This window comes from Gallus gallus, chromosome 1, assembly GCF_016699485.2.
Source record: "Gallus gallus isolate bGalGal1 chromosome 1, bGalGal1.mat.broiler.GRCg7b, whole genome shotgun sequence".
In the NCBI taxonomy this organism is placed as follows: domain Eukaryota; kingdom Metazoa; phylum Chordata; class Aves; order Galliformes; family Phasianidae; genus Gallus; species Gallus gallus.
Window position 1 is genome coordinate 155,070,758 of NC_052532.1, and position 23,603 is coordinate 155,094,360.

General features: G+C 42.4%; 1 protein-coding gene across 3 annotated transcripts in view; it reads left to right on the forward strand.

The window, feature by feature from the left end:
* The window catches only part of TBC1D4 (TBC1 domain family member 4), a 107,354-nt gene that overhangs the window by 46,276 nt on the left and 37,475 nt on the right, over positions 1-23,603 (forward strand). For all 3 annotated transcript variants that reach the window (XM_015277031.4, XM_015277035.4, XM_015277042.4), the window contains exons 2-4: positions 15,705-16,307; positions 17,480-17,569; positions 21,855-21,959. In XM_015277031.4, the coding sequence (XP_015132517.2) occupies positions 15,705-16,307; positions 17,480-17,569; positions 21,855-21,959 (798 nt within the window). The remainder of the gene's footprint in view (positions 1-15,704; positions 16,308-17,479; positions 17,570-21,854; positions 21,960-23,603) is intronic.

Here is a 23,603-nt window from a genome sequence, read left to right on the forward strand (position 1 = left end):
GCAACTCTGTAGCTATTTTGGAATTCCTCCGCATAAAAAAATTAAAACAAGTGCTTCCAGCTATTAAATCTGAGATACTCTCATACGTTCAGCTGTCTGGATTTAATTTTGAATGCCTTATCTAACTGTGTGCTTTTCACAGCTAATATAAGCTGCTGATGAAATCATACTATTATAACAGCTAGAGATGGACAAGATTAGACTCGTGACTCCCAGAGAGAGCAGGGCCGGGTGTTCTGTGGCTGCTACCTATGCCTTTGGGCATGGTGTTAGTGCTTTTTCTGCCCCCACCAGTCAGGCAGAGCAGTGATTCAAGAATTGGAGTCAAGGAGTGGTGCTGGAGGAAACCAGGTTAGGTGAGTGCTTCCTGCTCCACCAGCCACCTTGGGCTCCAAGAAGCTGAGAACTCAGCACCTGGATCAATAGGGCTTCCTGAGGCTTTTTTTTATTCCTTGTATTTATTGTGGGGTCATTTGCTGGTTGCTATCTGGGAAAATGATTGTACCACTGTTTGCTTAGGTGTTTTATAGTCTTGTAAGATAAAGCAGTTCCTCTTGTAAGGTGAGATTTCCATGCCAGCTGGAACTTGCACAAGTGGATGCTTCTAAACTACTAGAAATCTAATGAATATTGCTTGACAAGAGTAAAGAAGCTGCTGAAAAGCTGTTACAGTCCATGTTTTTTCTCCCGTGTGCATGCTGGCTGATAAATACAGGTCTGTCTTTCACTGTTTTTTAGTGAATGCCCTTTCTAGCAAAGGAGTCTCCAGAAGAAATGTCAAGAAGATCTTCTATGAAAGACTGTAGTCTTATTGTACTGTTATTTCTGCAGTTAAGACTTCCTGGGAAAACATTAAGTGGGAAAAGACCTAACTGTTTGGTTTTCAATGGCTGGGCTAGATGATCTTCAAGGTCTTTTCCAACCTTAATGATTCTATGATTTTTGTGTCACTAAGGAATTTCCAGCGTTGTTAAGGGGTTTTGTTCCAGGTATTGCAGTACCTGACCATGCCCTGGGCTACAGCCAGTTCTCTCAGGCAGAATGGAGCCTCATTACCCCCATGTCCCAGAGTTCACGATGAATTAATAAACATATACCATCTTCTCCTTCAGTGACAGAAGGCAGCAGCCATTGTAACAAATGAGCTGTAAATGTCGTGTTGCATCCGTGGAAGTCAGATGCGAGTGGTTTTCAATGAAATGTGGGCTCACAGTCGTTTTAGGAGTCATCGTGGTTGAGGAGCACTGAAACCTTGATGTCTCAAGTAGGGAGAAGCTGGTTTATGAGGGTATGTTAATTTCATAATCAATCAGTATGTTAGTTCATCATTTTTTTAAGTTAAAATTTTGAGAATTTCTGTCTAAAATTACTGAATTGAAAACAATTCTGCTTAAATGTCATATATGGAGCACTTTACTTCTCTTAGCACTCGGACCTTAAAGCTGGAAGGAAATTCCTCATCTACTGGTCTGCATGTGAGGACTTGCCATAAATGGGCAAAATGCTTCAATGAGCCCTCTAACTGTAGCACTTTTTTTCTTTTTTTTCTTTTTTTAAAGGAAATGAATGTAGGGAATGCATTAATTGCTTGGGAAGTCTACGACGTGGCCATCTTCTACAGCAAGCTCCTTTTAAAAACAGGGTACGCATTAAAAGATGTTGGGGATCCAAAGAGCAACATTGTCTTTAGTAAATCTTTCCAAAAATTGAAGTGCCAAGTTAAGTTCAAAACACAGTTTTCAGGAGTAAATTCATATATTTCTGAATTTGTGCTTTCATACTTGAGGAAAACATGGGATGAAGCAGTGGGAAAGTTTTTAAGATGAATGGGTGTTGCAGGCAAGCAGTAAGATGCATTCAAGGCCGGGCTGGACATGGCGCTGGGCAGCCTGGTCTGGTGGTTGGTGACCCCACACATAGCAGGGGGGTTGAAACTAGGTGATCTTTGAGGTCCTTTTCAACCCAGGTCATTCTATGATTCTGTGACTACATCCTCATCCTGAACTTGGAAACAAACCTGAGAATACTTGCATATGCTCACGGTATGTAACTGGTAGATGAATTGAGACTCTACATGTCTAAGGACATGAGATTCTACATGTTCTAAGGAAGAACATACAAATCTTGTGGACAGTTGTGTTTATCTGTACTGACACTTCTGTGGATTGCGAAGTATTCAAACAGTGTTTATGTGAGCTGTCTCTGAAAGGTGGAAAAGCCCAAGTTTGACTGGCCTAAACGTAGGAACTAAATACCACATGTGCCTTCCTCACAGAAAGCAATGTTCCTGTTGCACTGCCATCCATTCAGTTCTTTGGTAGACCTTGGTGGAGTGCTAGCATGCAAGCATAAAAAAAGGCATCCGTTGTCTGCTCAGGCATCTGAACAATCTCGTACCTCTTACACATTCTTTCCTGTTAAGTAACTTGATCCACCTTCTATCATTATATTGCTTATTTAAATTTGGATGCTTGGCACAGAGCATCTTGTGCACGTGTGGCGCACAGAATGCGTTAGGTGATCCATGACTTTCCAGCAGCACATTAGGCAATGTGGCAGGTTCCCCAAGCGGAAGTTGTGCAATTTTTTGTAGTCTTTTCCATCTGGTGAAGGCATTGAGACCAAACAGTGCAAGGAATTCTTGGGTTGATCTCAAGTAAGATTTATTTTGAGGAATGATTTTTTTTTTCTATCTAGTTTTTATCTTGCCTATCTAAAAATCTTTCTCCTTTTAGACTGATATAATGATCTTCAGGTCTGCCTTCAGCAGGAATGTGTGATATCCCAAAAATGTGGCACGAGTTTGAATAGCAGAGTAAAACAAGTGCATTGCTTTATAGTAATCCTCTAGAATCACAGAATCATAGAATGGCCTGGGTTGAAAAGGACCACAGTGATCATCTAGTTTCAATCCCCCTGCTATGTGCAGGGTCGCCAACCACCAGACCAGGCTGCCCAGAGCCACATCCAGCCTGGCCTTGAATGCCTCCAGGGATGGGGCATCCACTGCCTCCTTGGGCAGTCTGTTCCAGTGCGTAGTAGCAAACTTAACTGGGTTCTGAACTGAGACCAAAAAACAGAATAGGTCAGGCAAATAGGAGGTGAACTGTGTCTCCTGTAAGCAGAACTTTACTGAGTGCAATCCTGAAAGGGTTTTTTGGCTTATTCTTTGTGTTTTGCTGTAGACTTTGGCTGTACCCATAAACAGCAGAAGCATGGAAGCACCAGCTGCTAGAGGTGACTGTCACCTGGAAGCTTCTTCTGCTGGGTCCTTCTTTGCCAGTGCCCATGTTCTGTCCTCCTTGCTACTGGCTTTGTTTTATGTTAGCTCAGACTTGCAGCAGAATGATTCAGAGTTCATGGAAGTTTATTACTGCCTGCTGAGAGCCTGACTTGGTGTTCTGTAAGCTGTATTTTTTTTTTTTTTTGGAAGTACATACACTAAATGCAGATGGGTTTTAGAAATGCTGAGCAATTCTGTTATATTTTTCCTTTGCAACAGCATTTCTCTTGGCTGCAAATCCTCGTTTCAGTCAAACTAAAGATGCTGATGTTTCTTCAGCACTACGTCAGCTGAGGGACGCAGAGTCTTCTATTGCAGTTTCTAAACATCTGACATAAACAAAGCCAACAAATCGATTGCGAGACTGCCTACAGTGAATCACTCCGAGTTGGTCTTTTTATGTCTTTAGGAGAAAGATGCATTTTTAATAGCAAGCAGTTGAGGAGCGTCGTCCTCAGTGTGTGATGCAGCAGACTGCAGCAGAGGTAGGAGTGCCGAAGGGCTGTGTGATCAACGCTGTACTGCCTGGATGGGTCTAAAAGGATTTGTATCAGAGAAGCTAGCAGTTACAGCAGTTTGTTTCCCGTCTTTCTGGATTGAGAAAAGTTATTGATATATGGGCTTCAGCTGGCATTTGGATGTGTTTTTATGTGAGATAAGAACCTTTCTTCAGTGCTGAATGCCTGATATGCAGCAGAGTATGATACGTGGCTTATTTGTCTCTGCTTCTGCCTTGCTGCGGCGTCTGGCTTCTCCTCTCCCACCTTGTGGCTGTGGAGCTTAACCCTAGCTGAAAAGGGAGTCGTGTCTGTCTGATTCCTGTACAAAAGTTGCTCATTTTTTGTGGTTTCTAGTCAATAGACGTTGAATCATTCAATGATGAGCAAAACAAGGAGTGTGGAATTCTGGGGCAGCATCTTGCTTCTCTTTGTTCCCCTCTCTGCTTTCTGTTTGTTTTCAAATAGGCACAGTTAGATCACCAGTGGGACTGCAGCTATTCAAATACAGGCAGCTCCCAGTCCCAGGCCAGGAAGCGCGTGGCCCCCGAAGCGTAACGTCTGCTGCGCTGCCAGGCTGCGAGCTGAGCAGTAGCTGTGCTCAGCACTGCCAGATGACAGCCAGCCCGTCCCGAGAGGGGGATCTTCCCAACTCTTTCTGATTGCAGGAATCTGCTGCCGAGCGTTTTGTGCTCTCTGCACCAGGGTTCGGTGACAGCTTTGCCTGAACATGCCTCTGCTCCTGAGCTGGAGCCCATGCCGTAAGGTACTGACTACATGCAGTACATTTGCTTCTCTCCTTTCTCTGTGTGCTGGGAAGATCTGACGCTAATGGGACCGGGTGGTGGAGTGAGGAGGGCGGAGTGGGTCTGGCGCTTTGCGTGTAATCTCCTTACTAGAACTGCTGTCATCAGGCAGCCGGAGTTATTAGGCTTATTTGTCGGATTAGTCCTTCGTGCTGATGGCTTTGAGACTTATGCTAAGAAGAAGGGCTCTGCTTTGTTCCTGAATTCCAGTCTGAAATTTGCTGAGATCAGAAACACGCTGGAAAAGTTGTGGCATCATGAAATCCTCTGTAGATATGAAACCATCCAGAAAGTGATTTTGCTTTTCTTTGCAGTATTCACAGCATTTAAATGTTGTCGTTTTTGCTTAAAATGGAAAGTGTTAATTACTGCTGGGAGCTCTGAATGTTGACTCTCCAGCAAAAAGGGGAGCTCCACCTTTGTTTGGTGAAGGCTGCTGTAAATTCAAAGAATGTTTATTTTTTTTAGCACTCTGACTTCTGTCACTGCTATTCAAGAAAGCGTACTGTATCTCCATGGAGATACTTTGCCTGGGATAGTGACAAAGAAAAGCACGGAGGAGAACTGCAGCATGCACAATTTAGTAGGCTGGATACGCTCTCTATTTTACAGCTTCTAGCTGTAAGTGGTGAGCACCCAATAGTTAAGTTTCTTGATCTTTTTAAGGCAAGGTTGATAAAATTGGATGTTATAGCAAAAATCTCATTGCATGACATGAGAATTTCTAAGAAAGTTTCAGTTTGATGTTAAATATTTTCACATGTGGTCTTCTCTTGCTGACATTGCTTTTAATTAAGTCAGATGAAAGAACTTGCATTAGATCTGTCAGTTTAACTTATGTTCTCATCATGAAAGTTCATTTCTGTATCGAACACAGTTATGCTTCCTGATGTATAGTACAACAGTTCTTGCTCATACTGTATTTGTATGTACGTTGTACATCTTATACATGAGGAAGGTGTTTGTTCTCCTTATGTGACCCTCTTGCAGGTTTGGCTTGGTTTAACCTGGCAGCACCTCATCTTCGTGCAGCTGTATGCTCACTCCCCAACACTGGGACGGGGGAGAAAAGTAGAAAAAAGACAAAACTCATGGGTTGATCATGAAGACAGTTTTTGGACAGAAATGGGAGGGGGAATAGTAGTAATAATGACAATAAAATAGTAATGATAAAAGAACATGCAAAGCAAATGACGCGTAGTGCAATTGCTCATCACCTGCCAACCAGTGCCCAGCTATTCCCTGAACAGCAGCAACCCCCTGTGCCAGCTCCCCCACTTTTATTGTTCAGTGCAGCACCATATGGTATAAGATATTCCTTTGGCTAGTTTGGGTCTGCTGTCCTGGTTCTTTCTCTCCATCTCCTTTTGAGGATCTGAAAAGTTCTTGACTTAGTGTAAGCACTGCTTAGCAGCAATCAAAAATGCTGCTGCGTTATCAACGTTATTCTCATCTTAAAACGAATAAACAGCACTGTTATCAGCTACTAGGTAGAAAGTAAACTATCTTAGCTGAAACTAGGACGTGTAGTCACAAAGGACAGGATTGGATGGAGACTCTGAATTGCAGAGCTGAAATTAGCAGATCTAGGATATATTAATATACCTTCCTTTTTTTTTTTTTTTTTTTTTTTTCCCAGGGTTAAGTGCTGCAGCATTAATCTAAACTAGCTGGACAAATAGGTTATGCGCCACAGTAGTTCATAATGTCTGTATGACCAAAATTGTGGGTTGCCAAGTGCAAGTGGAATAGCTTCGAGGGCCATGTGGCTAAAATTGTTGCATTTTTCAGTTTCAGCTTACCAAAGCCCTCCAGTCCACCAGAAAGACTGTAATGCCTATCACGTTTTATTTCTTATGTTCAGAGCTGAATCTTATTGTAGATGGTGCAGAACTCGACTAGTGGCATCCATTCTGATCTGAGCACAGCTGATGTCCCTTATTGAATCAACACACATTGAATCAGATCTAACTAGGTAAAGAGTGATTCATACAATGCTAGGCTACTCAAATATGCATGATAACTGATTTAATTTAGATTCCCAAGTGGCTTTTTCCTTGATTAGACTTACCAGATCTATCATGTTTCCCTAGAGTGAAATATTGCCTCCTTAATGTTGTTATAAAGCTATTCTTACTTGTCTCTCACCTTTAGACATTTCATTTTTGTGAAACCAAGTTTTGGAGGCAGTTCTCTTCGCAGTGAGGATTTTTGATATGGGCCCTGAAGAAGGATCTCTGCTCTTTTGAGTTCTCTTGGCTCTTAAATATTGCTGAACAATTGCTCTCAACTGTTAGCCTTGGATAACATCTCAACAACTCCACTAAGTTACTGAGATTTAGAAGGAGTAGCTATGAACACGTATTTCAAGAGTGCTGAAGTTGAAGTACTGCTTCTGTCCCTGGTGAATGTGTACGTCTCTCAGCATCCTGGAAGGGAGCGAAGCTCATCTGAAGCCCACACATTCTTTTTGCATGGCTGTGCTCAATCATTTTGTCCACCTTGTATTGGTAGTGGGAGTTGACACAAGCCATGTGTAAGACCTTGCACTTGACTTTGCTGAGCCTCAAGAGATTCTCCTGGGCACACTGCTCAAGCCTATGCAGGTCTCTCTGAATGGCATCCTGTCCTTCGGGAACGCTGACTGCACCACACAGCTTCGTGTCATCTGCAGACTTGCTGAGGGTGCACTCAATCCCACTGTTGATGTCATTGATGAGCATCAATCTCAGCAGTGAGTCCTTAGGGATATTGCTTGTCACTGATCTCCATCCAGACAGTGAGTCATTGACTGCTACTCTTTGAGTATGATCTCACAACCAGTTCCACGTCCACTGAACAGTCCACCTATCAAATCCATGTCTTTCCAATTTGGAGAGAAAGATGTTATGGAGGACTGTGTCAGAGGCCGTACTGAAGTCCAGGTAGATGACATCACAGAATGACAGGATGGGTTGAGCTGGAAGGGACCTTTAAAGGCCATTGGGTCCAACCCCTCTGCAATGAACAGGAACACCCAGAGCTCCCATCACTGGCTCTTCCCTTGTCCACTAATGCAGTTACATCGACTTAGAAAGCCACTAGGTTGATCAGGTAGGACTCGCCCTTGGTGAAGCCATGCTGAATATCCTATATCACCTCCCTCTCCTCTGTATGCCTTAGCATAGGGTCCAGGAGGATCCGTTCTATGGTCTTCCCTGGCTCCAAGGAGAGGCTGACAGGTTGGCAGTTCCCTGGGTCATCCTTTCTACCCTTCGTAAAAATGTGTGTTACAGTGGGTATTCATGTAATAGTGTGCTACTCCTAAGAAATTTAGGGAAACTGAAAGAGTGATAAATATAGACGTGTCCTGTATTACACTTTTGGTTCCTCCTGGTTTGAGAACAGCTGTCCCAGAAAAGTGCCGTTAAACTATCAGCTCATACTTTTTCACCTGAGAAGCCCTCTGTGACTCCCTTTCGAATGTAGTCATCTTCTGCTTTTCTGCTTAGCAGTATTGGGTGATGAGACCTGAGAGAATTAATTCTCCTTGCAGAATTCCAGCACTCTCTCCACTGGATTTGTTAGGGCTGAAAGTGTGCCTCTGCAAATACACTGCCTATCTTCCTCTACCAGTCTCCTTGCTTGAACTTTCTTCAAAGTTTCATGACAAAAAAATGCTGAATATGCTAGATAAATTACTTGTTTAAATACTCTAGGCATTTATTTCCTTTCTATATAGGTGAATGAAAAAAATATATATATAAAAATTGCTTTACTTTTTTGCTCTACTGTAACTGACTGCCAGTGGTTTACGTCCAGGAAGATGCAAAGTGTCCATATGGGTTTAAAAATAAGCATCCCATGTCTCCCCTTTAGCTGTTTAATTTCGTAAAGCTACTGTAGGAAAGGACTACAACTTTTAAACACTTTAATAAGTTTTGTATGTTTCTGTAGCCTGTCTTCTTAATGCTGCTAAACTGATTTCTAAAAATATTTAAGCAGCTTCGTCCTATTAATTCACTACTTTTAATCTCTGTTCTGCTTACCATTTTGTCTAACTTTGCCCCGCAATTTCAACATTAACAACTAATAAGCTAATATTCAAGTCCAAAAAAAGTTACACAACTTTGATGGTGTAACTTCGACGGTGACTAGGGCTTCTTCTAATGTAGAGAGGAGCAAAATATAATAGGAAAAAAAAGCCAACCCACAATGATCTGTGCTGAAGAAATGTGTAAAAAGCCATGTCGGTGTGGTTGCCACAGTTGATGTTTTTGTAACTTTTCCTGTATCTTGCATTTCAGAAAAGCATAGATGCAAACCACTGTTCAGATTCCATTTGATCGTGGTGTTTTCCCAAAGTCAAACATTAAATGAAGATATTTTAATCTGATAAGGTATGAGGCTCGACAGATGACAGTGGCACTTGGCTCTAGATAGGTAACATGGTTCTTGAAGTGAAAAAGTTCCAGTCTTACGACACAAGCTGGCACGTAAAAACAGGGATACAGTTATTCTTTTACTTTCAAGACCAGTAAAATCCGTATGTATAACTAAATACTTAGCAATGGTAGTGTCTGTCCAGAAACTGATCTTCATGTGGGTTATCTAGAGAGCCCATTAAATGATAAACAAGCATTCTGGACCATGTGATGGATACTTCCTATCCATTGTGAAGTTTCTCTCTTGCATTGTTTTTCTCTTCACATACATATTAGAAAAATATTTGTAACTATAGAGATGAAATGAGTCCTGATTTTTCAGCTTGATTTATCACCTCAAGTCTATGGCCAGAATGAAAGAAGAGAATAATGATGAGTACGCACCGTAAAAATATATAGCTTCTTAACAAATCTATCTAAACTAAACATGGAATAAAGATTGGTCAGGCAGCATGAGCTGAAGCCTCTGCACTATTGCTAGAATCTGTCAATGTTGAAATGAAAATACTGTAGCTGCTTTTGTGGTAGGTTGGAGCAAAGGCTATAAAGGGAGTAGGGATTGTAAAATAGCAATTATGGCTTAAAAACTAGTGATTGAAGAGTATGGTTGATCTGGAAAAGGTGGAAATAAAACAAAGCAGTACGTAGTAGGATGGTAGAATTTTCTTATTATTTTTAATAGAAATATAACTGCATAAAATTCCATGTGAATGTGTGGGAGATCTCCAGATAGGAAAGGGATAGGGAATCCTACCATGATAGATGTGAAAGTCTCTCATCCCCAGCCTGTTTGGATATTTGTTGGCAGAAGGTTGCATTAGGAGGCTCTTAGGCTTTTTTTTGGAAGACTTCACAATTTCTTCTCCAGTTTCTATTGAGGAAGTTAGGAGCAAGTGACAAAGCCCAGTTCTTGGAGTGAAAGTTATGGCATGTTTTTTAACAAAATCTGTGTAGCTGAATAAGCCATGAATCATGGCTTAATCCATTTGATTGCATGTAGAATATCTACATTTTGAATATAATTATTGACTATACTTGGAATATAAATATAAGTAAATTGACCTGTAACATGGTCTGGATTTTCAAAAGGGAAATTGAATTCAAAGAGAGCTAGCTTGTGAACTTTGCTAAAATACACAACTAAGGGATTTAAGCTCTAGAGCTTCTTTGAGCACAGATCATAGAATCACAGAATCACAGGGTTGGAAAGGACCTACAAGATGATCCAGTCCAACCATCCTCCCATTACCCTTGCTACCATAAGCCATTAAACCATATCTCGTAGCTCCTCATCCAGACGCATCTTGAACACTGCCAGGGACAGCAACTCCACCACCTCCCTGGACAGGCCATTCCAGTGCCTGACCATTCTCTGAGAGAAAAAGATTTTCCTTTTGTCTAATCTAAACCTCTTCTGGTACAACTTGCAGCCTTTTCTTTGGGTTCTGTTTGTTGCCTGGGAGAAGAGGCCAAACCCCTCCTCATCACAGCCTCCCTTCAGGAAGTTGTCGAGTGCAATGAGGTCTCCCCTGAGCCTCCTCTTCTCCAGTCTAAACAATCCTGGCTCCCTCAGCTGTTCCTAAGACTTGTGCTCCAGACCCCTCACCAGTTTTATTGCCCTTCTCTGGGCATGTTTCAGGGCCTCAATGTCTTTCTTGTAGTGAGGGGCCCAAAACTGAACACAATACTCGAGGTGCAGCCTCATCAGTGCTGAGTACAGGGGGATGATTACCTCCCTGCTCCTGCTGGCCACACTATTTCTAATGCAGTCCAGGATGGCATTGGCCCTCTTGGCCACGCTGTTGGCTCACGTTCAGCCGAGCATCTACCAACACCCCCAGGTCCCTTTCCTCTTCACAGTCATCCAGCCACTCAGCCCCAAGTCTATAGTGCTGCATGGGGTTATTGGGGCCAAAGTGCAGGACCCAGCACTTCGTCTTGTGGAACCTCATCCCATTCACCTCAGCCCAGCAGTCCAGCTTATCTTGATCCCGCTGAAGGGCCTCCCTACCCTCAGGCAGATCAACACCACCTCCCTACTTGGTGTCATCTGCAAACTTACTGAGGGCACACTCAATCCCCTCATCTAGGTCATCAGTAAAGATATTAGACAAGATGGGTTCCAATACCGACCCTGGGCGGGACACCACTGTAGCGGGTCTCCAGCTGGACTTAACTCCATTAACCACTACCCGCTGGGCATGGCCCTCTAGCCAGTTCTTTACCCACAGGAGGGTATACCTGTCCAGGCCACAGGCAGCCAGTTTCCCCAGGAGAATACTGTGAGAGAGCATGTCAAAGGCTTTGCTGAAATCTAGGTAGACTTCATCAACAGCCTTTCCCTCGTCTACCAGTCTGGTCACCCAGTCATAGAAGCAGATGAGTTTGGTCAAGCACGACCTGCCTTTCATGAACTCATGCAGGCAGGGCCTGATCCCTGGGTGCCACACACCTGCTGTGTGATCTCACCCAAGGTGATTTGCTCCATAACTTTCCCTGGTACCGAGGTCAGGCTGACAGGCCTGTAATTCCCCAGATCCGTCTTACGGCCCTTCTTGTAGATGGGAGTCACATCGGCAAGCCTCCAATCCTCTGGGACCTCTCCAGATTACCAGGAACGCTGATAGATGGTGGAGAGCAGCTTGGCAATCACCCCTGCCAACTCCCTCAGTACCCTAGGATGGAGCCCCTCCGGTCCCATGGACTTGTGACAGTCCAGATGGAGGAGGAGCTCTCTAACTGTCTCCACCTGAATCACCGGGGGTGTGTCCTGCATAGCATCCCAGACTTCCAGATAAGGGCATAAAGTGCCCTGAGGATAACTGATCTGCCTATGAAAGGGCAGATGTAAAGAAGGTGTTGTGAGGACCTCATCCTTTTCCTTATCCTCAATGGTCACATTCCCCGCTGCATCAAGTAAAGGATGGAAATTCTCCTTGGTTCTTCACTTACCATTGATATGTTTTAAAAGGATTTCTTATTCTCTTTTACTGCAGTGGCCAATCTGAGTTCTGGTTGGGCTTTTGCCTTCCTAACTTCCTCCTTGCATACCTTAGCAATTTCCTTGCAATCTCCCCAAGTTGCCTGTCCCTCCTTCCAGAGGACATAGACTCTCTTTTTCTTCAGAGTCTCAATGATAATTCCCAGTTCATCCACACCGGTCTTCTTCACTTGTGGCTCGCCTTACGGCATTCAGGGACAGCCTGTTCTTGTGCCTTTAAGATTTCCATCTTGAGGAGCATCCAGGTTTCCTGGACCCCTTTGCCCTTAAGGAGCAATTCCCAAGGGTCCCATGCTACAAGCGTCCTGAACAGGTCAACGTCTGCCCTTCTGAAGTTCAAGATAGCAGTTTTGCTAGTCATCCTTCCGACATCTCCAAGAATAGAGAATTCTACAGTTTCATGGTTGCTCTGCCCAAGACAGTTCCCAGCCTTCACATCTGCTACCAGTCCTTCACTGTTAGTGAAGAGCAGGTCTAGCAGGGCACCACCCCTGGTAGGCTCTTGTACCAGCTGTGTAAGCTATCTTTCACACACTCTATAAACCTCTTGGACTCCTTCCTCTGCAATGTATTATATTTCCAACATACATAATCAGGGAAGTTGAAGTCTCCCATGAGAACGAGTGCTGCGATTGCACAGCTTCCACAAGCTGCTCATAGAATGCCTCATCCTTCTCTTCATTCTGATTAAGTGGTCTATAACATATCCCCACCAAGATGTCACCCCTACAGGCCTTCTCCCTGATCCTTACCCGCAGACACTCAACTTTATCATTCCTAACCCCAACCTCTTCAATATCAAAACACTCTTTAATATAAAGGGCCACACCACCACTGTTCCTTCCGTGTATATCCCTTCTGAAGAGCTTGTAGCCATCCATCACAGCACTCCAGTCATGAGAGTGGTCCCACTATGTTTCGGTAATAGCAACTAGGTCATAGTTACCCTGCTGCACAATCGCTTCCAGCTCCTCCTGCTTGTTGCCCCTGCTGAATGCATTGGTGTAAATGTACTTCACCTGAGTCATCTGCCTCACCCCCAGCTCAAGCATTGCTCCCCTAGGCTCATCTCTGCTGAGCCCTGTTTTGTCCTCTTCCCTCGTCGTAGCTAGTTTAAAGCTCTTTTGATAAGCCCTGCTAGCTCTTGTGATAGGATTAGTGTCCCTCTTTGAGATAGGTGGGTTCCATGGACAGCCAACAGGCCAGGGGCTGAGTAAACTGCCCTATGATCAAAGAACCCAAAGTTCCTGCCTCGACACCAGCTTCTGAGCCAATTATTCATTACTTGTGCTTTCCAGGCCTGCTCTGTGTCCCTCACTGTCCCTGAAGGTAAAGAACAAAGGATCACTTGAGCTCCCGTTCCTTGAACTAAACGCCCTAAACCCCTGAAATCTCTTTTCATAGTTCGTAGGCTTCTCTGGGCAATTTCATCACTGCCCACCTGAGCTCTGAGTAATGGAAAATAATCAGTGGACCTAACCAGCTTTGGGAGCTTCCTGGTAATGTCCCTGACCTGGACCCCAGGTAGGCAGCACACTTCCCAATGGCTTGGGTCCAGTCTGCATATGGGGCCCTCTGTTCCTCTGAGAAGGGAGTCACCTGCCACAATCATCCTTCTTTCTTTACTGACAGAGGCAGTCTAGAGGCATGGCGGTGACCACCTCACCTTAGGCTCCCTCTTAGGCAGATCCTCCGTTGCCTCACCTCTCACCTCCCTTTCAATTTCCAGCATCTGAAACCTGTTGCTTAGTGGGAGCTGGGGAAGCAGGGTAGGCAGGCAGGGGAAGCACCTGTGATGCTGAGTCAGGACTCTTTTCCAACCCTCCTCATCAGTCAGATCTGTCCAACTGTGACAGGGCAGCAGGTCAACCACTCTTCTGGGGGTATCTCCCTGGCACCCTTCCCTCTGGCATGACGGTGAGTCACTCCACCGGTCAGTCTCCCACTTGCACTCCCTGATAGTCCTTAGTCTTTGCACCTCCTCCTTTGCACCTCCACCGCTATGCTGAGCAGCTCATCCACCTGCTCACACCTCACACAGGTGGAATCCCTGCCACTCTCTCCGGGCAGCAGCAAGCTCAGGCACTCCTTGCAGCTCGAGACCTGAACAGCTACATTTCTGGGCAGGCCCTCTGTCTGAGTTGCCACAGTCATCTGGGAATAAGCCTGCTGTCTGGTGGAGACCATGTTTAGGCCTGTGGTATCAGAGACTGCCAAGAGGAAAGATAGAGTGAGGAGAAAAATTGTCAGTGAGAAAAACTCTTGATGAATCAGTGTGGATGCTTTAAGAGATGTCTGCTTCCAGGTGAGCTGACACAGATTAAGGGGGAAGTGCACAATGGGCAATGGTAAAGCAGCCTGCCATAGTAGGAATGAATGAAGATTAAATACAGCCTATCGACTGCACTGTATCAAGACTAACTTTTAGCCTCATTGAAAACCAAGATGATGATGATGTCTATAGGGACAAAAGCCAAAGGTCAGTAGATCACAGAGTAAGTGGATTAATTTTGCAACAAATGCAATGGAAGCAGATTCATGTTGAATACCGGTGGAGGAGGGGTGTGTAATGGGAGATGGTGGTTCAGACCAAGCAATTTTCCACCATGAGTTGCAAAAGTGTTGGCATACAATTTCACTGCCTTATTAGCATGTTTCAGATGGTATCATGACTGGGATAAAGCAACACTGTAGGAAGCAAAGTTTATTTTTAAGTTGTTGTTTCAGAATTACTTTTTTAAATTTTCTTTCATTCCATTGGAAAAAAATCAAATCTTATGCAAGTGGTGAGAAGCTATATGAAATACAACATTCACTCTTGATTGCATTGGATAGGCAAGCACTGAGAACTGATCTCTGCTGCAAGGAAGGTAGTATAGATAGCCTCTCTGCATCTCATTGTAGCTTGCATCCTTCTAAATGCATGTGCCATGATGCCATTTGTTTTCCTATTGGAAAAGATGAGAGCTGGTGACAAAGAGGCTGGGTTTATCCACAGGTAGGTAGTGTTGAAAGAAGTAAAGCCATTCTAATCAACTGTCGATAGACTTGCATGAGTCTTGTTTTTTTTCAGTGAAGGCAAAGAAAAAAAAAGGGGGTGGGATCTTGCATATTAAGTATGCTGATACTGAAGGCAGACATTCTCCAAGGTGATGGGGATAATGGAGGTAGTGCCAGGTGGCCTTAAAAGACCGGGTGATACAGGGCTGAAATTGAGAACTTCTAATACAGTAATGTGCAGTTTGGCCTTGTAGGAATATAGTAGGAATCTGTAGGCAAAAACAGTGGAGGAGAAGAGAGATGTAGGTGTTCTGTGATGACTAAGACAGCAGGAAAATGAAACCTAAATGCTAAGTCATAGGGCTATAGGAAAGAGAAATCAGTATCAGTAAAAGGAAAAAAAAGTAGATGCAGACATCTCTCAATAGACTTTAAGCTCATTGCTTTGGTAGTTTAAAACCTTATATTCTGAAACAGATTCCTGTGAAAAATGTCAGAAATTATTTGCTTTGCTTCCACTTCAGAAACAGTCTGTACAGAATATTGCATTTAGAATTTGCTTTTATTTTGACAGCCAAGACTTAGTGGCACTCTATTGAATAACTCATGGGAATATTTGCAGTAACAGTTGTTTTTTCTTTATCTGTGCTCTCGTTTGTGCCTGCTAAAGAAACCCTTTAAACTGTCCCTTAGGTTCCTGATGTCATCAGCAGCATAAGACAAGTCTCCAAAGCAGCACTGAAAGAAGATGCCAAACCAAGTAAAGATAGCGAAGATGCCTTCTATAACTCTCAAAAATTTGAGGTCTTGTACTGTGGGAAGGTTACAGTGGCTCACAAGAAAGCTCCCTCGTCGTTAATAGATGATTGCATTGAGAAATTTAGCCTTCATGAGCGTCAGCGCCTGAAACTACTCAGTGAACAGCGGAATAATGAGTCAAGTTTGGACTTACCTCTGTCTGAAGGAGATGCACCAGCTTCTCCATTGGGTAGTCCGTTTGAGGAGCTGGAAAGTCCAAATAACACCACAGGGCATGCTGTGATGTTTACCATTGGCAGCCAGAACAACTTGACCAACCTGGCCAGCACCCGTAGCTCCTTTCCAGAGCGAATTTTGGAGGACTCTGGCTTTGATGAGCAACAGGAATTTCGTTCCCGGTGCAGCAGTGTCACTGCAGTTATGCAAAGAAGGGTTCATGATGCAAATCTGAAAATACAGCCACGTAGAAGACATGCGAGTGCACCCAGTCATGTTCAGCCCTCTGATTCTGAGAAGAACAGGACAATGTTGTTTCAGGTGTGTCCTAGGAGTTTGTCACTTGTCTCAGCTTCACACTGAACAAGTTTTGTAAGATAAGTAGTGTGTATTTGGTGTGGTTTCATGATTTCTCAGAAATATTTATGCATATATTCATAAATAATTGGAATAAAAGCAGCTGGGCTTTAGGGTAGTCAGCACAACTCATGAGCCCAGGTCGATTCTTAAAGAAAAAGAAACTACTCATGCTCAACAAACACTGAGTCTCTTGGGGCAGATCTGAGTATTTCATATTAATTCTGGTTGAGATCTGATGAGGTGCTGATGAGATCTGGGGCTCGGCAGAAAAAAAAGTATTTTATTCAAAAAGATAATCCGTGATAGTTTTGTTATGTAATAAAAGTTGAACCTCAAAATAACAGGGAGCTAAATGCTTGAGTTTTTGTCTTTCCATTTGCACTTAAGATCATTCTTGCCTTTTATTCTCTTGGGGAAGTGCTAATTGAAGTGGGAATGCATTGCCCTTTGGACTACGACTATCACTAGTAATGAAAAGGATTTAGCTGCAAAACTCCCCAAGCTCTATGGATAAAGTTCTGTACACTTGAGAAGCAGTTTGGGAAAACTGAAAGATAACTTGCTGCAGAACCTCTACGTTTTCATTCATAATTGGTATAAAAGCTAAAAGAATCACCGTAAGATTAGCGTAGTTTCTCAGTTGATCTGTGGAACTGTTGTGGTGCTGGCGTGTTTGAAGTTTTAGCTTTTGTTTTCTGTTTTTGTTTTCCTTTTTAAATCAAACCATCCACAGATGGTGTAGTTCTGCTGTTTTCTTTACTATCTTATCATTTAGCCACATTGTATTAAAGATCTTAATAATCTGCCAAATATGTGATTTTTTGACCAAAATAACTCAAAATGAAAAAGTCCACGTCCCACAGCTGTCTTCTTTCCGAATCTTTTTCCAATTGAGTGGAGTGTATTGTTCTTGCTGAAATACTATTACTCAATATAGGCTTAATTATGGCACCCCTACTCCTATTGAGTAAGCCGGTATGCTGAAGGTACTTTGTGTGAAATGGAAAGAGGTAGATTTTGACATTTTTGTTGCCTCCAAGGCAGTCATAAACTACACTTTCTTGTTCTTTGTTTTTTGTTTTTTGTTTTTTGTTTTTTGTTTTTTTTTTTTTTGTTGTTGTTGTTTTTCCAAGGTTGGAAGATTTGAAGTTAACCTCATCAGTCCAGACACCAAATCAGTTGTGCTTGAAAAGAATTTTAAAGATATCTCTTCATGTTCTCAGGTAAGCATTAATGGGAAGAAATGTATAGGTTTTCAGAAGAAAAGGGGGAATGGTTTTAAACTGAGATGGGAGATTTAGGTTTGGTGTTAGGAGGAAGTTTTTCACACAGAGGGTGGTGACGCACTGGAACAGGTTGCCCAAGGAGGTTGTGGATGCCCCATCCCTGGAGGCATTCAAGGCCAAGCTGGATGTGGCTCTGGGCAGCCTGGTCTAGTGGTTGGTGACCATGCACATAGCTGGGGTGTTGAAACTCGATGAGTATTGTGGTCCTTTTCAACCCAGGCCATTCTATGAAAGGGAACTGATTTGTTCTTAGCTTGGTTGCCTTTCTAGCTTACAGAAAACTGAAAAAAGTAAGTTGTTTTTTTTTTTTTTTTCCCAGCATTCTGTGCTGTTCTTTATTCAGTCTCAAAGGCCACTTTTAAACAGTTTATCCTATCTGTCTAAATTATGATAAATAGTAGATGGCTGCTTTATCCCATTTGATCCTTTATTTAAAAATAGCGAAGATTTTGAGAGATGGTGACGAATGTGTATATTAGCTCTGCACAAAGTTTGACAGGAAAATGTCATTGACTTCTTCGGGGAATACAGCTGAAATAGTTGGATATTAAATTGTGATTGCTTCATAAGCAGTTGCAGCAGACAAAGTAGTGATTTGCCTTTACAATAGTGAGAGCTGTTATTCAGATCCAGGGATTACACTCGTCTGGTAGCAGTTAGGAGTAGATACTGCAAAAAAAAATAAAAAAAATAAAAAAACAACACAAAAAACAAAACAACATTAAGTGTCATTCCCAAAGAGCTTAAATACAGAAAGGAGCACAAAATAATCAGCATGAGCTGCAGTAGTGGTAACTTTCATCACTGGTCAGGAAGCCAAGTATAAACTGTTCTGCTTTGGAAGAGCATTGGATTTAACTTTGGAAGCAGCTTAATATCCATTCAGGATGCTCTGAGAGTGCTGTTTCTGAGTAGCTGATCTCCTGAAAGCCTCTGGAGTGAAGGGAGAAGCGCATCAGATCTCCCTTCCAGAAAAACAGTTTACTGCATCATCTCTTCTAGAGATTATGGTAATAGGTGAACCTAGCTTTCTCCAGCTTGTAAATGCGTCTTACGAAAAGTGAATCATCGAGGCTGAGGGATTTGTTGTCCTATCTTGTTGTTGTTCAGCAGCTGCTACTTGCCACACTTTGTGTTTTGAGGTCTTTTTTAAATTACCTTCTCCCATTGCCCATGCACCTGCATTATTTCAGGCTGCCTTAAACATTATTATTCTAGTTTGAAGTATGCTTCCTGGCATACTCTAAACCTGCGTTTCACCCCACATTTTAATGCTAATTAGAAATCTGCTCTTGTATGGCTGTGCTACTGGTGTTAATATGAATTAAGAGCCATTCGTTTCTTGAAAGTCAACGGGGCCTTAAACTGCCCAACTGTAGGTCCACGCCCCTTAAGTGGAGTCTGTCTACCGCTAGTAGTAGAAAAAGGCACATGCAAATATAGAGTGAAACAATATAATCAAGCAGTTATTTATTAATACCTAAAAGAAATATAGATAAAAAAAAGATTCTTAAAGCAGTGTTACAGAAAGCAGAATTGGTAGATGGTTTAACTCTTCCTTCCATTTGCCTCTCGAACTGAGTGGTGTACTGAGCTGAATAAAAGTGATGGTTATTACATACTAGATTCTGGTTTTGTACGTATGTACTTAAAATGGGCAAACAAAACTGTCCTAGACATGGACAGCCTTTGTTCTGCTGACTTCATAGCATCATATTTCACACGGAGGGACGTGGTTAGTGGGCATGGTGGTGTGATAGGTTGATGGTTGGACTAGATGGTCTTAGTAGTCTTTTCCAACCTTAGTGATTCTATGATGGAGACCAGGAGGACCACTGCAGACCTTTGACACCTTGCTTTTTCCTTCACTAAAATAATTGTATATGGTCAATAATGTCTGGTGATGCTGCATGTTGGGCTTTGGAAGTGGAGAATTTTGCTGTCATTTGGAGGAATGTTTTTGTCATTTTGCATGCCTGAATAACTCACACTGATAATACTATGGGTTTCTCATTTAATGCAAAAAATACTGTAGTGAAGTCAGGCTTTTTTTTCTTTCCTGCATTCAGTAGAAATGAAATATGTAATTTGTCCAAGAAAGGGTTTGCTTGCATAAAGCTCATCAGTATTTCTTTCAAGAACTCTGCTAGCCACAGGGCTTCTCTGTTACGGATTTACAGGAAAGTGATTTACTATGTGCTGTGAGACTGCAGCTTATTAATGTTTGTTCTCCTGAGCTTTGAAAACAATGAAAAAAGATGTTCTTTTCAGCTTGCATTCTGGGTTCTCTTAGCCTGGTCTAATAAAGGTGTTTTTAATCTATAGCTTGAATGTGGCTGATTGGCTACGTTTAGTTCATTATTCCCACTTTGCATAATTGTCAAAGCAGCAGATGTAATGGACAGGGGACCCCTGCGTGTGTCCTGTCAGGCAGCGGAAGAGGTTTCATCGTTTCAGCCTTGCTGACCTTGAGAGAACTGAGAAAAACGAGGAAGGTGTGTGTGATTTGGCATTCTGAATCAGACCACTCTTGAAGAAAAGTGGAAGAACATACTGTACTGTTTACGCTTTGGTGGTGCAAGTGTCACGTCCTGCTCCCCCACACATATTCTCCTGTGGAGCCTGACAAATCTGACAGCAGTAGGCTTGTCCAGGCATGGTCAGCAATGAGGGAGCTGGCATCTCTCTGATCCACCCTAAGTAAACACAATTTCCTTGCAAAACAAGGCAGCCCTTCACTGTTACATCGATTAAAATGTGTGTATCCATCTGTTTGGTTTTTTTATTACTATTCTTTCAAAGGCTTTATGTGAAAATGGGTTCAGTTAAGTCAGAATTGGTGTGGACTGTGGTAAAGTAACGGAAGTTGTACCTTCTTAGAATGTCTCCGCACTTAAGTTTCCCTTAAGTGGTACAAATGTAACCTCTGGAATTTTGTTTTTAGTTTTAAAATCTGCTGGGAGTAGTGACAATATGTTCAGTCTGTCACGTAGTGTGTTACCAGTTTTGTCTGGAGTGTTCTCTGTAGGCACAGACAAGTTGTTTGGCCTCTTCCCCTCTTCTGTGTTATAGGTGTTTTCTTTGGAGGTGGATCCAAGCAACCAAGTTCTGCTTTCTGATGTATTTGAACTTGAGGGATTAGGCTTTCTTCTGGAGAGAATCTGCTATTACCATACTTAGATGATAAAAACATTGGCAAGAGCTTTAACAATAGTGAGTCATATTCCATGAATTGAGACTGGGAATGTCGTGCTACTTAGGAAGCAGCTGTCTTTGATCTTCTCCATGCTGTTTTTAGCAACGCAGCATTTCCCTCTCAAGCAGTTAGAATAATATCTTGAAATAAAACATCAGTAGTAATGTGTAGGGATTCATGAAACTTCTAGTGTGTAACTCAGTCTAAAAACAGAGAATTTTTTTTAAGAATCCAGTTGGAATTCTACATGCCTTTGCTCATTCCCTGCTCCTTTTGGTGTTTTTTCAGACTTTATTTACAGGAAAGAGAAGATCTGTTGCTACTTTGATGCTACTCCAGTCCCAAGTTCTAGTGGCAGCGCATGCAGCCTTCACTGCAGGGATTGTTCTAAACGCAGAATCACACAAAATCACAGAATGGCCTGGGTTGGAAGGGACTCAAGGATCATGAAGCTCCAACCCCCCCTGCCACAGGCAGGGCCACCAACCTCCACATTTAATACTAGACCAGGCTACCCAGGGCCCCATCCAACCTGGCCTTGAACACCTCCAGGGATGGGGCATCCACAACCTCTCTGGGCAGCCTGCTCCAGCTCCTCACCACTCTCATAGTAAAGAACTTCCCCCTGATATCCAACCTAAATCTTGCCACCTTCAACTTAAGACCATTTCCCCTTGTCCTGCTGTTATTTACAGCCTCAAACTGCCCTGAATATCTATTTTCCTCATGGAAGACATTCAGGTCCAGATCTATTGCTGTGTAACTACAGCTTTATGTAATTTCTTAATGCAAAATAATAATAATAAAAAGCATTAAAAAATTAACTATTGAGGTTGTATAATAGATTATTAGAAGGATGTATTTATAGTTTCTTGAATTTTTTGTGTTGAGAAGTGTTGGAATCCAGTGACCAATTTTGACCAGTTTTGGTTTCACTTTGGAAACTAAATGTTTGTAAAATAGTCCACTAATGCTGGTATTGAAACTATTTTAAACTCACTATTTTTAATAAAAAAACTTTTTCAGGGTATAAAACACGTTGATCACTTTGGCTTCATTTGCCGGGAATCTGTTGAACCTGCATTAAGCCAGTACGTTTGCTATGTGTTCCAGTGTGCAAGTGAGTCTCTGGTGAGTATTTATAAATCATCCCAACATTTCCATCAGATTATGTCTAACGCATTTCTGAAACCATGGGAATCTCTGTTCTACTCTATAAGCTGAGCCTCAGTGGTCACATCTCATACCTCTGAACCTCAGCTGTAAATTTGAAACTAAGATATAGGAAAGGCATTCTGTCCTTCTATAGACTTGTGCTGGTGCTCTGCTGATGAAGATGTCAATAACTGATAGAAAAAGTCCAGGTGGATGGGTTCATACATTCAAGCTGCAAGCATGTTTGGACTCTGTATTTGATTGTAACTCTTGCATTTCTAGTTGTTGAGATGCTTGGTTCCCTATTAGTCTTGCAATTACTTGTTCTGAATCAGTAACAAAGCTGATGATAAAACCTAAACAGATTTTTCAAGATAGGATTTCTACAACCTGCCTGATCCTGCACATGGCTCGTGTGTTTTCGCTGTATTCTGTTTTGTTCCTCAGGAGAGGAAAATAACAGCATCTGATCAAAGAGGCAGAAAACCCGAGTTCACACATGGTATGCGTGCAACTAAAAAATACGATAAAAATTTCATAAAGTATGTACTTGTTGGCTGAGGTCCCTGGTGCCAGTGATTTAACTGATAGAAGTAACTGCTTGATATGAGATTTATGAGGTCAATGGAATCTTTGTACTAACACCTGACTTATTTATAAATCTGACTATGCATAATTTGGTTCAGAGGCACTTAAATTGTGGTCTGTGAAGAAACAAAATATCTGTGAATCCTTCTACATGGTCAAATACTGTTTTGCCTGTGAATGTTCACGTTGCAATACGAAGTGAACGTTCCTGATCTACCTTAAGATGCAATCCCTTGGACATCAGCAGCAATTTGACTGTGGCCTTGTAGGGCTGTAAAAACCTTGTGTTTTCCAGATTCAGTGCTGTCAGGCAGGCTGTGTTAGTAGGCTGTTGTACGTTGGCTCTAAAGCTAGTTACAGTTCTCATGATTATGGTGTGGTCAGAATCTGTATGCGTAGCACTGTTTTGTCTGTCTTTCATTTGAGGTATCTTTGCTAGCTTACTCTTAACAATTATATTATTGATATTATGAGATGGACATTCATTTTACCACAGCTTGCCTTCTTACTAAGAAGAGAGGTCACTTAGGAACTGTTGGCCATGCCTAAAGCTCTTCTTAAAGAAGTAAATGGGCACAACCTAAAATATTGTCTTCAATCTTACCTCCTGCTGATGCAGAGGCATGGGTAAACAGCTTTTCATAAGGATTGTGTTAGCCTAAAATGCAAACAGGGGAACTCAAGTGGTGGCCAGTCTAGTGGTCTTTTGATCTGGACTAAAGTGAGCCTGGGGGAAGCTCCTGTCTGTTAGCAGGGTTAGTTCTGTGGGGCTGTGTACTAAACGGTAAGTAGTTGTTGGAGGAATATAATTGAGGGGGACTAACATAGGACAAACTTGAAGCTGAAGAGAAGAAATTAATTTTTTTTTAGCCGGTAACCATGAGTTATAGTTTGATACTCAAAGTTACTCCTTTAACTGAGCTTTAAGGTGGTGAACATCCACACAACTCTTTATTTCAGTGGAGACGGAGGAAATACAGAATCTCAGATAACCTTTTTTTCAGACCAAAAATATGCTTGCAGTTGAACAGT